Raw genomic sequence first — 15318 nt, forward strand, 5'->3', positions numbered from 1 at the left:
TGACTAACACAGTCAAACCCCGCCTCTACTAAAAAATACAAAAAATTAGCTGGGCGTAGTGGTGGGTGCCTGTTGTCCCAGCTACTCGGGAGGCTGAGGCAGGAGAATAGCATGAACCCGGGAGGCGGAGCTTGCAGTGAGCCGAGATCGCGTCACTTCACTCCAGCCTGGGGGACAGAGAGAGACTTTGTCTCAAAAAAAAAAAAAAATACATAATAATAATAATAATAATAATAGGCCGGGCGCGGTGGCTCAAGCCTGTAATCCCAGCACTTTGGGAGGCCGAGGTGGGCGGATCACGAGGTAAGGAGATCGAGACCATCCTGGCTAACACGGTGAAACCCCGTCTCTATCTCTACTAAAAAATACAAAAAAAACTAACCGGGCGAGGTGGCAGGCGCCTATAGTCCCAGCTACTCAGGAGGCTGAGGCAGGAGAATGGCGTAAACCGGGAAGGCGGAGCTTGCAGTGAGCTGAGAGCAAGACTCCGTCTCAAAAAATAATAATAATAATAATAATAATAATAATAATAATAATAATATTCATCTCATATTTTTCGACCATTATCTACCCATTCCTAATCCAGATTAGGCAATTAATACAAATAAGCATTGGAGTTAGCTCTAATTTGGGAAAACTGAATTAGCTTCTCCTCTTTGTCACATACATTCATAAAAAGTGACCTTTATACAAGTCTACATATAAGAAAAAAGGAAAAATAGAAATTTTATACTTTAGTGAAATGTACCTAAAGAAATTTTAACTAGTCTTCAGTTCAGTTCTCAAAATTCTACATGAAATTAAGTCATAAATCAACCACAGAATAAAATTTCCATTTTATTGGAAAGCCATTAAGTGAAAATTTAATTAAAATTTTGAAATCATCCAAAATTCCATGATCTTAATCACTTTTATGTTATATTTTTCTTCTTTCTTTAAATGCAAACTTTTTTTAGAGTTGTAACTATAATTGCTATGGCATTTTATAGAAATTTTCAACTACAAGCCAGCAAAGAAATAAGACTTCCAATCCTAATAATAATTTTGTAGCTCAGAGAAACTGATATGCAGATAAATTCACTTATTCACCCGAAGTCACATACTGAATTAACTGTGAAACTGAGACTACACACAAATATCTAATTCCCAATCTATTGCTTTTTCTATCACATTCTGATGTTTCCTTCAAAGACCACAAACACACACACACACACACACACACACACACACACACACAAACACTTGTTTTAGTAAACTATATTTGTAGAATTTGGAATTTGTCCTGTAGGGGTCTTTACAAGAAAAAAGGAGTTCCTAACTTATGTAAATTTATGACAGGCATTTTATATTTCAATGAATAGAGTGGTAAGAGAGGAAAATAAACAATTTTTAAAAAGGAATTTTTATATTTCAGTAAAAGATACTTAGAGAGAAAAAATCATCCCTTTCAATCCATGAAAGCCAGTGTTAGTGACCATCTGTCTCCCACATTAAAATGAAGCCATTTTAAAAGACCTGACTTCTTCTAATCCTTATTAAATGCAAGGGTTTTCAAACTATATTCTAATATCAGTAGGGGGCTCCACAAAAGTGCCTCAGGGACCCCTTCATAAGGCTTAAGGAGGTAAGCCTCAGAGCGTCCCATTCTAAAATCAACTATAGCAGCCACATTTTATCCTGGGCTTCCATATATGATGTCACTAGAATAAAAGGATTCTTCTACTTCAAAAAAGTTTAGGCTGGGTGCGGTGGCTCACACCTGTAATCTCAGCACTTTGGGAGGCCAAGGCAGGTGGTTCACCTAAGGTCAGGAGTTTGAGACCAGCCTGGCCAACATGGTGAAACCACATCTCTACCAAAAATACAAAAATTAGCTAGGCTAGTGGCGGGCACCTATAATCCCAGCTACTCAGGAGGCTGAGGCAGGAGAATTGCTTGAACCTGGTGGGCAGAGGTTGCAGTGAGCCGAGATCGTGCCACTGCACTCCAGCCTGGGTAACAAGAGCGAAACTTGGTCTCAAAAAAGAAAAAAAAAAAAGTTCAATACTTCAGCTATGGTTCAACTTATCTTTGTTCTCCTTTCAACATTCTTCCAATATTGGTTCCTTCCCTATAAATCTCAAGCCAATCACCAACGACCCCTCCTTATAACACAAACTCTAGGTACGTGACTCATACCCTGACCCACCCCAATTTGATTTTCTCCAAGTCCTAATTCTTCTTAAAAGAAAATGGGGCTAGGAAAGAGACTATGGCTTTCTTACCTAGAGTATGCATTCATCAGAGTAGCTGCAGTTGTCCTTTTTGCTGCCCCCTTTTCTAAAATTTGATAGACTTCATCCTTGTTGTGTACTGTAATTTCTTCCAAACCTTTAATTATCACTCCTCTCTGACCAAAATACCAAAAGAACATCCATTAGATTGGTTAAAAAACACACACACACACATTCTTTCTCTCTCTCTCTGACTTCTCAAAGCCTCACACGTTAAAATTCAGAGACATTTCATTCTCAAAGACTGAATTACCTTGTTACGGGGATCATCAAACATCTGTAGTCTCTCAGAAACATCAGATGATGGATTAAGAAGATCAAAAAGCTCTTCATTATAGATCTCCAACAGAGACACTTTGACTGAAAATTCAGTACCATTATCAGTAAGTTTCTCAAAAATTTGATGAAGGGTACGTGGAATTATACCAGCCAAGGGATCCTGAAATTATAATAAGGACTAATATAAAGGAAGAATGCCATTTACTGTGGCAGTTAAAATACATGGGCCTCCTTTATAATATATTTAAACATAAGTATGGCAAAGCAAGTTAAAATAAAAAAAAAGAAACAACTAAGTTAATGTTAGAGAAGCCATTTACAACAATCTGTTCAATAGTAGTCTTCACACCCTCCATAAACCTGTCACACTTCTTAGCCTTCTTCATGCCTGAGCATTACATAGAAACCAATGGAACCTATCTACTTAAAAAGCCAAGTTCAGGCCGGGCGCGGTGGCTCAAGCCTGTAATCCCAGCACTTTGGGAGGCCAAGACGGGCGGATCACGAGGTCAGGAGATTGAGACCATCCTGGCTAACACAGTGAAACCCCGTCTCTACTAAAAAAAAAAATACAAAAAACTAGCCGGGCGAGGTGGCGGGCGCCTGTAGTCCCAGCTACTCAGGAGGCTGAGGCAGGAGAATGGCGGGAATCCGGGAGGCGGAGCTTGCAGTGAGCGGAGATCCGGCCACTGCACTCCAGCCTGGGCGACAGAGCGAGACTCCGTCTCAAAAAAAAAAAAAAAAAAAAAAAAAAGCCAAGTTCAGCCAGGCGTGATGGCTCACGCCTGTAATCCCAGCACTTTGGGAGGCCAAGGCAGGTGGATCACGAGGTCAGGAGATCAAGACCATCCTGGCCAATATGGTGAAACCCCATCTGTAATAAAAATACAAAAATTTGCCGGGCTTGGTGGCGTGCACCTGTAGTCCCAGCTACTCAGGAGGCTGAGGCAGGAGAATCACTTGAACCCGGGAGGTGGAGGTTGCAGTGAGCCGAGATTGAGTCACTGTACTCCAGCCTGACCAACAGAGCGAGACTCCATCTCAAAAAAAAAAAAAAGCCAAGTTCAATAATTCTGCCCAATGAAACTATGCTTTAAGCCTATTCCATATCCCCTATGGTTACAATTCATAACTTTATTATCCATATATGTAAAGTAAGTTAATGACTCAATTATGTAACCACTAGAAAAAAGGTTCTACCCAACTTTCAATAATTTGGAAAATTGGCTGGGCAAGGTAGTATGTGCCTCTAATTCCAGCTACTCAGGAGGCTGAGTTGGGAGGACTCCTGAAGCCCAAGAGTTCAAGACTGGCCTGGGGAACACAGTGGGACCCCATCAATTTAAAATTTAAAAAAATAAAATAAGATAATTTTTTTTTTTTTTTTTTGGAAAATTAACTAGCTTTTTGGTTGTTTTTTGAGACAGAGTCTCATTCTGTTGCCCAGGCTGGAGTGCAGTGGTGCCACCTCAGCTCACTGCAGCGTCTACCTCCTGGGTTCCAGTGAATCTCCCGCCTTAGCCCCTCGGGTAGCTGGGATTACAAGCATGCACCACCACACACAGTTAGTTTTTGTATTTTTAGTAGAGACGAGGTTTCACCGTGTTGGCCAGGCTGGTCTCGAACTGCTGACCTCAGGTGATCCACCCGCCTTGGCCTCCCAAAGTGTTTGGATTACAGGCATGAGCCACCACATCCAGCCAATTAACTAGTTATTAAACTCATTTAAATTTAAACACATTACTAAATTTAAAACTAAACTTTTTATAAAAAGTTGTAACACTTCAGCTCTAGTTCAACTTGTCTTGTTCTTCTTTCAACTTTCTTCCAGTATTGGTTCTCTCCCATAGTTATTAAACTCACTTAAATTCATGGAAATCTTTGTAAAATGTAGTATATGCTTTCCGCAATATTAAACAATACATTCATCTTAATTTATTGAACACTTAAGATCATCATGAATAAAGTACTATACTTCCCCTGGCCGTGCTAACTTTGAGACCCATTCCTACAGTACAAAGCCCTGCCTGCTTTCGAGCCTCACTCATATTCCAACTTTTCTACAATATTCTGCTCCAACAATTCTGTCGTAAATAGACCCCTCTTTTATGACATAACTGTGCCATACATATTGGTCCTTCCTCTTCCATTGAGGCTGTTTCTTAAACAGGAGTCATACCATGCACTTTAATTTTACTGTAGTAGTGGTTTATCCTAAGTTCATTTTGACATAGGTATTTTGATCTTCTCTATTTCAAGACAGAGACCCTCAAACAAGTTTTATACAGTTAAATTTCAGCCACATTAGAGATAAAAGTATATTATAAACAATAAATACCTCTTCCCAGGTATACTCTTCATTAGGTGACCTTTCACCTTCCATTGTAAAAGTTTTTCCAGTGCCAGTTTGGCCATACCTGTAAAGATTAACAAGTGTTAAATCAAAAGGAAACACACCCATATGACTCTTAGTGATAGACTAAAAAACAAAAAACAGGCCAGGCGCAGTGGCTCACGCCTATAATCCCAACACTTTGGGAGGCTGAGGTAGGCAGATCACCTGAGGTCAGGAGTTCGAGATCAGCCTGGCCAGCAAGGTGAAACCACGTCTCTACTAAAAATACAAAAATTAGCCAGGCGTGGTGGCAGGCGCCTGTAATCCCAGCTACTTGGGAGGCTGAGGCAGGAGAACTGCTTGAACCCAGGAGGCGGAGGTTGCAGTGAGCCAAGATTGCGCCATTGCACTCCAGCCAGGGCAACAAGAGTGAAACTCCGTCTCAAAAAGCAAACAACAAACAAACAAAACACACGCATTTAAGCTTTTTCATAAATCTGAAAAAACACTGTTTTACTTACGCAAAGATAGTGCAATTATAGCCCATAATAACTTCATCCAGAATTGGACAAACAACACTTCGGTAAACATCAATCTGTTTAGTAGATGCTCCAAACACCTATCAAAAAAAAGAATTAAAAAAATAAAACTTAAAATTACTCATTTTAATAATTTTGTTTTTCGTATGTTAATTAATTCATAATTCAGCCCACTAGAAGCCATCTGACAATTCAAAGAGACAACCAAAATTCCTAAGTATACACCCTTTTCCAGGTAAAACATGTATATTAAAATTATTTTACATTAGTGGATAATCAATAAATTGCACCATATGTTACCATGTCAAAAGTATATGTCTTCCTTGAACTCTTGTCAGCCAATCCTCCAGTTCGTACACTAACTTCTTTTCGTATAGGATCACATTCTACTATTGAATGGGCGCTAGCTTTCCGCTCTGCCAAATTAAATGGTCTATAAAAGAAATACACAAAGTCATTCAAGAGCTCTTAGTTCTCAGGTTATCAACGACATTTTCCCTAACTACATTTGTCAAGAAAAACGCGAAGTTCTGACCACATTGTTGGTGATGGGGATTAAATCAGGACTAAATGATACTGCTAAAGCAGACAGTAAAATTATAAGTGTCTCAAGTTTCACAAATATAATTTTTTAAATGTTCAAAGATATGTAAGACATTACAATTCTGGCAGCTTCTTATGAGTAGATACTAACAGAATTGTTTTGTTTTGACAGTAGAGATTGGGGTCTCACTGTGTTGCACAGGCTGGTCTCAAACTTCTGGGCTCAAGTGATCATCCCACCTCAGCTTCCCAAGGTGCTAGTATTACAGATGTGAGACACTGTGCCAAGCCACTAACTGGTTTTAACTTGTAAAAATGCCAAACTTATTTTTCAGAATTCCATTTCTCCTATTCTTAAAATCTGATTGGCTGGGCGTGGTGGCTCACGCCTGTAATCCCAGCACTTTGGGAGGCCGAGACGGGCGGATCACGAGGTCAGGAGATCGAGACCATCCTGGCTAACACGGTGAAACCCCGTCTCTACTAAAAAATACAAAAAACTAGCCGGGCGAGGTGGCGGGCACCTGTAGTCCCAGCTACTCGGAAGGCTGAGGCAGGAGAATGGCGTAAACTCCAGAGGCGGAGCTTGCAGTGAGCTGAGATTCGGCCACTGCACTCCGGGCTGGGCAACAGAGCAAGACTCTGTCTCAAAAAAAAAAAAAAAAAAAAAATCTGATCAAGTTGGGTTATGATGTAGCAGAAAAAACATGTCAAGTTTGTGTTCAAAATACTCATCTGCCAGTGGATACCTGGCACAAAATAAAAAGTACATAAAAATAATGACTAATAAGCTGAGTACTTACTATGTGCCAGGTACTTATTGTTTCAAGTGCTTTACATGTGCTCACTCAGTATGTCCACACAACACTGTGAGGTTGGCAATATTATTAGCCCCATTTTTCAAATGAGTGAATAGACACAGAAGGTCTACACTGCCCAAGCCGACTGGATCAAGAGTCCTCATTCTACGGAAATGCCTGAGTAGGTATTTAGTTGAAATGGTTATTTCCTCAGGAAGTCCTTTCCATCCTACGTGCCTCCCCCACCTGCTCCAACCAAGACCACATTAAATGTTTGCTATATATTCCTACAGCACCCTTTATACACCCTTTCTAAACATCACCTCTCTTATCATCTTTTTTTTAATGTGTTACCCACTAGACCTCAGATCACTACGGAAAGAAATCCTGTCTAGTTTACTGTTTCCCCAGCAACAACTACCATGCTTAGCACACAGTAGGTTCTCAAATATTTGTTAAACCACATTACCTAATAAATGTCATCCTAAGAGGAATTATGGGAAAACTAAAAATAATCACAGTCCACAGAGTAGCATTAATAAGATAATTATATACTTAACACATGTCTGGGCCAAAGGGAGAGACATAATCTTGACCTGAGTTCATTTTTCCCATTGAGTATCATGTATTTTGGAGAAAGTGCCAAACAGGAAATTATTTTCCCCTTATCACTAGATAAACCAAGTTGCTATTTATTTAAGGATACCTTAACTTCCCCTGGCACAGCCCACTCTACTTCCGAGTGATCAGAAGACCAAATTTGTGATCCTAGGAAACTTAACTCCCAGGTAATATTTGGTAATGCTTTCATTTACCAACTATACTAAAACCTACACAATGCATATAACCTACATGAATGTACAGTATTATTAAAACTTCAGGCCGGGCGCGGTGGCTCAAGCCTGTAATCCCAGCACTTTGGGAGGCCGAGACGGGCGGATCACAAGGTCAGGAGATCGAGACCATCCTGGCTGACACGGTGAAACCCCGTCTCTACTAAAAAATACAAAAAAAAAAACTAGCCGGGCGAGGTGGCGGGCGCCTGTAGTCCCAGCTACTCGGGAGGCTGAGGCAGGAGAATGGCGTGAACCCGGGAGGCGGAGCTTGCAGTAAGCCAAGATCACGCCACTGCACTCCAGCCTGGGCGGCAGAGCGAGACTCTGTCTCAAAAAAAAAAAAAAAAAAAAAAAAAAAAAACTTCAACAAAACTAAGGCAGAACCAACTTATACTGAGGTAGGCCAAGAGCATCAAGTGGAGTGATTTGCTCTCACGTGACTAAAGCTTTTCCAATTAGTCTATTATTTTTGGCATCCCCTAAACTAGTATCTTGCCTGGATGTATAAAATTAAGCTACCAAATGAATACCATTCACATTGTCAGGACTGAGTAATAGGAAATTCATACAGATCACACATTCCTAAAAGTTATCAAAATTCTCAGAGAAGCTTTAGGGACCATCTGTACTCTAAGAAAGAGTAATGCCAAGCCATTACTTTCCTACCCAGACTTCTCTAACTTATTAGAAATTGCAAAGTTTCTGCCGATCACACTAACAAATCCATCAATTTGCTGGTTTCACTATAGTTATATAAAAATTCAAACAATCAAAATGGTGAGGGAATGGAGATGGAGGATTAAAAAAACCTAAGTCCTATCCTGTGGAGAAGTGCTAAATTAACTCATTCCACAAATATTCATCAAGTACTTACTATGTGATAGGTAATTTTCTAGACACTGGAGATATAACAATGAACAATACAAAGTTAAAGGAAAGAAAAAAACACCAAAATCCTGTGCTCAGGGAGCTTTTAACTTAGTTGAAGGAAGGACGAGATAATTATCAAATAAATAAATATATTAGATGCTGATAAATTAGAAATGAAAATAAAGCAGGCCAGGTACAGTGGCTTATGACTGTAATCTCAGGACTTTGGGAGGCTGAGGTGGGCGAATCACTTGAGGTCAGGAGTTTGAGACCAGCCTGGCCAACATGGTGAAAACCCATCTCTATTAAAAATACAAAAATTAGGCTGGGCACAGTGGCTCACACCTGTAATCCTAGCACTTTGGGAGGCCAAGGTGGGCAGATCACTTGAGGTCAGAAGTTCGAAACCAGCCTGGCCAATACGGTGAAACCTCATATCTACTAAAAATACAAAAATTAGCCAGAAATCACTTGAACCTGGGAGATGGAGGTTGCAGTGAACCGAGACTGTGCACTACACTCCAGCCTAGGCGACAGAGTGAGACTCCATCTCAAAAAAAAAAAAAAAATTAGCCAGGCATGGTGGCTGCCGCCTACTGTCCCAGCTACTTGGGAAGCTGAAGCAGAGGCTGCAGTGAGCCAAGAATGCACCACTGCACTCCAGGCCTGGGCAACAGAGCAAGACTCTGTCAGGAGAGGAGAGGAGAGGAGAGGAGAGGAGAGGAGAGGAGAGGGGACTGGAGGGGAGGGGAGGGGAGGGGAGGGGAGGGGAGGGGAGGGAAAGAAAGCAGTTTAAGGGGGATAGGAAGTGTTGAGGGGGGAAGATAGTTGGTTGCTATTCTAGGGTAGCTAGGGAATGCTTCTATACAGAAGATGACATTTAAGCACAACCTAAAAAGCAAGGGAGCCAGGCCCTGTAGGTATTTTGGTGGAAAAGTTTTTCATGCAGAGAGAACAGAAATTGCAAAAATTCTGAAGTAAAAGCAGGTAGATGTATTTTTTAAATGTGTGTGTGAAATTAGCCAGGCGTGGTGGCATGCGCCTGTAATCCCAGCTACTTGGGAGGCTGAGACAGGAGAATCGCTTGAACCAGGAGGTAGAGGTTGCAGTGAGCCAAGATCGCGCCATTGCACTCCAGCATGGGCAACAAGAGTGAAACTCCGTCTCAAAACAAACAAACAAAAAACCACACACACACATACACACACACAAATGTGTGTGTTTAAGTAACCAGGGTTCAAAGAAGATATCACAAGGAAAATTAGAAAATACTTAGAGATTAATGAAAATGAAAACACAACATACCAAACAAAACTTATGGGACACAACAAAAGCAGTGCTAAGGGGAAAATTTATAGCTATGAATGCTTACATTAAAAAGCAAGAAAGATCTCACATCAACACCCTAACTTTACAACTTAAGGAACTGGAAACAGAAGAACTAACTAAATACAAAGGCAGCAGAAGGAAAGAAATAATAAAGATTAGAGCAGAGATAAAAAAGAGAAGAGAAAAACCAATGAAATCAAAAGTTGGTTCTTCAAGAGGATAAAATTGACAAGCTTTTAGCTAAATGGACTAAGAAAATAAGAGAGAAGACACATGGAGCTATAACCAGTAAACAGATAGACTCACTCACCAAAAACCTCCTGACAAAGAAAAGCCCTAGATCTCGGTTTCATAGGTGAATTCTACAAAACATTTCAAGATCTAATACCAGTTCTTCTCAATCTTTTCCTAGAAAAAATCTGGTAAAGGAGAAAACACTTCCCAGCTCATTTTGTGAGGCCAGCATTATTCTGATACCAAAGTCAGACAAAGGCAACTATAAGAAAACTACAGATCACTATCCCTTATGAACACTGATTAAAAAATCCTCAACAAAATACCAACACATTGAACTGAGCAGCACAAGGATTATACACCATGACCAAGTGGGATTTATTCCTGGAATACAGGGATGGTTCAACATGTAAAAATTGATCAATGTAATATACCACATTAATAGAATGAAGGAAACCACAGGATCATGGCAATCGATGCAGGAAAAACATTAGACAAAATTCAAAACCCATTAGTCATAAAAACACTCAACAGGCCGGGCGCGGTGGCTCACGCCTGTAATCCCAGCACTTTGGGAGGCTGAGACGGGCGGATCACGAGGTCAGGAGATCGAGACCATCCTGGCTAGCACGGTGAAACCCCATCTCTACTAAAAAATACAAAAAACTAGCCGGGCGAGGTGGCGGGCGCCTGTAGTCCCAGCTACTCGGGAGGCTGAGGCAGGAGAATGGCATAAACCTGGGAGGCGGAGCTTGCAGTGAGCTGAGATCCAGCCACTGCACTCCAGCCTGGGCGACAGAGCGAGACTCCGTCTCAAAAAAAAAAAAAAAAAAAACACTCAACAAACTAGGAATAGAGTGAAACTACCTCAACAAAATAAAAGCAACGTATGAAAAACCCACAGCAAACATAATTGATGGTCAACGACTGAAGAATGTTCCTCTAAAAACAAGAACAAGGCCAGCACAGTGGCTCACACCTGTAATCACAGCACTGTGGGAAGCTGAGAAGATCACTTGAAGTCAGGAGTTCAAGATCAGCATGGGAAACATAGCGAGACCACATCTCTAAAAAAAAAAAAAATTCTTTTTTAAAATTAGCTGGGTGTAGTAGTGTGTCCACAGTCCCAGCTACTCAGGAAATTGAGGCAGGAGGATCTCAAACAAACTAATAAAAGAACAGGAGCAAGACAAGGATGCCCAATGCCCATTTTCACCACTTCCATTCGACATAATACTGGAAGTTCTAGCTAGAGCAATCAGGCAAGAAAGAAAAATAAGGGCCAGGCATGGTGGCTTATGCCTGTAATCCCAGCATTTTGGGAGGCTGAGGCAGGCGGATCACGAGGTCAGGAGATCGAGACCAGCCTGGCTAAACTGAGAAACCTCGTCTCTACTAAAAATACAAAAAAATAATTAGCTGGGTGTGGTGGCACATGCCTGTATCACCAGCTACTCGGGAGGCTGAGGCAGGAGAATCGCTTGAACCCAGGAGGCAGAGGCTGCAGTGAGCAGAGATCGCGCCACTGCACTCCAGCGTGGACAACAGAGTTTGACTCCATCTCAAAAAAAAAGAAAAAAGAAAAAGAAAAGGCATCTTCAAATTGAAAAGGAAAAGGTTGACAGCCGAGAGCACGCCTGTAATCCCAAAACTTTGGGAGGCCAAGGCGGATGGATCATGAGGTCAGGAGTTCAAAACCAGCCTGGCCAAGAAGATGAACTCCCCATCTCTACTAAAAATACAAAAATTAGCTGGGCGTGGTGGCATGTGCATGTAATCCCAGCTACTCGGGAGGCTGAGGCAAAGAACTGCTTGAACCCAGGAGGCAGAGGTTGCAGGGAGCCAGGATGGCACCACTGCACTCCAGCCTGGGCGACAGAACAAGACTCCATCTCAAAAAAAAAAAAAAAAAAAAAAAAAGAAAAGAAAAGCAAAAAGTAAAATTATCTGTCTGCAGACTATATGATCTTTTATATAGAAACCTGGCCGGGTGTGGTGGCTCAGGCCTATAATCCCAGTACTTCGGGAACCCAAGGGGACTTGAGGTCAGGAGTTTGAGACCAGCCTTGCCAACATGGTGAAACCCCGTCTCTACAAAAACTACAAAAACTTAGCTAGACATGGGTGCATGCCTGCAGTCCCAACTACTTGGGAGGCTGAGGCAGGAGAATCGCTTGAACCCAGGAGGCGGAGGTTGCAATGAGCCAAGACCGTGCCACTGCACTCCAGCCTGGGCAGCAGAGCAAGACTCCATCTCGAAAGAAAAAAAAAAGTAAAGAAAGAAAACCCTAAAATTCAGCGGGGCACAAGGAGCTAGAGCATCAAGAAGAATAGCTAGTGGATGCTGGGCTTAATTAATAGCTAGGTGATGGGTTGATCTGTGCAGCAAACTACCATGGCACAGGTTTACCTATGTAACAAACCTGCACATCCTGCACAAAAAAAAAGAAAGAAAAGAAAAAAGAAAACCCTAAAATTACACACACACAAAAAAAAAACTGTTAGAACTAATAAGTGAATTCAGCAAAGTAGCTGGATACAAAGTCAACATGCAAGATCCAGCAACATTTCTTTCTTTCTTTCTTTCTTTTTTTTTTTTTTTTTTTTGAGACAGAGTCTCACTCTGTTGCCCAGACTGGAGTACAGTGGCAGGATCTTGGCTCACCACAACCTCCACCTTCCAGGTTCAAGCGATTCTCTTGCCTCAGCCTCCCAAGTAGCTGGGACTACAGGCGTGCGCCACCATGTCTGGCTAATTTTTACATTTTTAGTAGAGAAAGGGTTTCACTATGTTGGCCAGGCTGGTCTTCAACTCCTGATCTCATGATCCGCCCACCTTGGCCTCCCAAAGTGCTGGGATTACAGGTGAGAGCCACCACGCCTTGCCTCCAGTTACATTTTTATACACTAAGAATGAACAATCTAAAAAGGAAATTACAAAAACAGGTCAATTTAAAATAGCATCAAAAAGAATAAAATATTAATAATTAATTTAACCACACAGGTGGAAGACTTATAAAATGAAAACTATAAAACACTGCTGAGACCAGCCAGGCGCAGTGGCTCACAACCCCAGCACTTTGGGAGACCAAGGCAGGTGGTTCACCTGAGGTCAAGAGTTCGTGACCAGCCTGACCAACATGGTGAAACCTTGTCTCTAGTAAAAATACAAAAATTAGCTGGGCGTGGTGGCGCATACCTGTAATCCCAGCTACTGAGGAGGCTGAGGCAGGAGAATCACTTGAACTAGGAAGGTGGGGGTTGCAATGAGCCGAGATTGCACCACTGCACTCCAGCCTGGGCAACAAGAGCGAAACTCCGTCTCAAAAAAAAAAAAAAAAAAAAAAAAAAAAAAAAAAAAAAAAAAACTGCTGACAGAAATTAAAGGGCATAAATAAATGGAAACACATCCCTTGTTCATGAACTGAAGACTTAATATTGTTAAGATGCCAATACTACCCAAAGTGATCTACAGGTTCAATGTAATCCGTATTAAAATCCCAATGATGTGTTTTACAAAAATAGAAAAATCCATCCTCAAATTCATATGGAATCCCAAGGGAGTCCAGATAGCCAAAACAATCTTGAAAAAGAACAAAGCTGGAGGACTCACACTTCCTGATTTCAAAACTTACTACAAAGCTGCAATAATCAAAACAATGTGGTACTGACATAAAGACAGACTTATAGACCAATGGAACAGCATAGCACTTACAGATAAGCCCTCTTATATAAGGGCAAATGATTTTTAATAAGGCTGTCAAGACCATTCAATCAGAAAAAGACAATCTTTTCATCAAATGGTGCTGGGAAACTAAATATCCATATGCAAAAGAATGCGGTTGGACCCTTATCTAACACAATATACAAAAATTAACTCAAAATGGATCAAAAATGTATGTAAGACCTAAACCTATATAAAACTCTTAGAAGAAAACATAAGGCAGAAGCTTCACAACAATGGATTTGGCACTGATTTCTTGGATATAACACCAAAGATACAGGGAACAAAAACAAAAAGACAAACTGGACTTCATAAAAATTTTAAATGTTTGTGTATCAAAAGACAGTATCCCTGTGATCCCAGCTACCTGGAAGGCTGAGGTAGGAGGACTAGTTGAGCCCAGGAGTTCACAACCAGTCTGGGCAATAAAGCAAGATACTGTATTTAAAGGGGGATTAAAAAAAAAAAAAAAGCCCGGGCACAGCGGCTGACACCTGTAATCCCAGCACTTTGGGAGGCCAGGGTGGGCAGATCACCTAAGATCAGGAGTTCGAGACCAGCCTGACCAACATGGTAAAACCCCATCTCTACTAAAAATACAAAATTAGCCAGGGGTGGTGGCGCATGCCTGTAATCCCAGCTACTCAGGAGGCTGAGGCAGGAGAATTGTTTGAACCCAGGAGGCGGAGGTTGCAGTGAGCCAAGATCGCACCAATGCACTCCAGCCTAGGCAACAAGAGCAAAACTCCATCTCAAAAAAACAAAAACAAACAAACAAACAAACCCAAGCGGGGAAAAAAAAAAAAGTTTTATCTTCCTTTTCTCCATCACAGTGCAGGATCAAGGTAAAAAATGAGAACTCTGGCCAGGCAAAGTGGCTCATACTCATAATCCCATCACTTTGGGAGGCCAAAATGGGTGGATCACTTGAGGCCAGGAGTTCAAGACCAGCTTGGCCAAAAAGGCGAAACCCCATCTCTACTAAAAAAAAAAAAATTACCCAGGCGTGGTGCACACCTGTAATCTCAGCTACTTGGGAGGCTGAAGAATAAGAATTGCTTGAACCTGGCAGGCAGAGGTTACAGTGAGCCGAGACTGTGCCACTGCACTCCAGCCTGGGTGACACAGCGATTTTCTGTCTCAACATCTGTATGGAGGAGACTGGAGATGACTGACCCCGGCAGCCAAGGTGTTGAAGCAGGTCATAAGGCAGACCCCTGTGTTCTCCAAAGCCAAATACATTGTCAGATCCTTTGGCATCAGGAGAAATGAAAAGATTGCCACCTACTGCACAAAGGGCCAAAGCAGAAGAAACCCTGGAGAAAGGCCTAAAGATGCAGGAGTGTGAATCAAGAAAGAGCAACTTCTCGGATACGGAAACTGGTTTGGAGATGCAGGAACACATAGATTTGGGTATCAAATGTGACCCATGCATTGGTATCTACAGCCTGGACTTCTACATGGTGCAGGGTAGGCCTGGTTTCAGCACTACAGACACATAGCACAGAACAGTCTGCACTGGGGCCAAACAGAATCAGCAAAGAGGCCATGCGCTG

At 41.6% G+C, this 15318-nt stretch overlaps 1 protein-coding gene across 1 annotated transcript in view; it reads right to left on the reverse strand.

Moving 5' to 3' along the window:
- The window catches only part of LOC105480250 (kinesin family member 11), a 67688-nt gene that overhangs the window by 48931 nt on the left and 3439 nt on the right, over positions 1–15318 (reverse strand). Inside the window, exons 2-6 of the mRNA XM_011738839.2 lie at positions 5727–5859; positions 5409–5506; positions 4891–4969; positions 2527–2712; positions 2265–2389 (exon numbers count right to left, since the gene is read on the reverse strand). Coding sequence (XP_011737141.2) covers positions 2265–2389; positions 2527–2712; positions 4891–4969; positions 5409–5506; positions 5727–5859 — 621 coding nt within the window. The remainder of the gene's footprint in view (positions 1–2264; positions 2390–2526; positions 2713–4890; positions 4970–5408; positions 5507–5726; positions 5860–15318) is intronic.

The sequence above is a fragment of the Macaca nemestrina genome, chromosome 9 (assembly GCF_043159975.1).
Source record: "Macaca nemestrina isolate mMacNem1 chromosome 9, mMacNem.hap1, whole genome shotgun sequence".
NCBI lineage: Eukaryota > Metazoa > Chordata > Mammalia > Primates > Cercopithecidae > Macaca > Macaca nemestrina.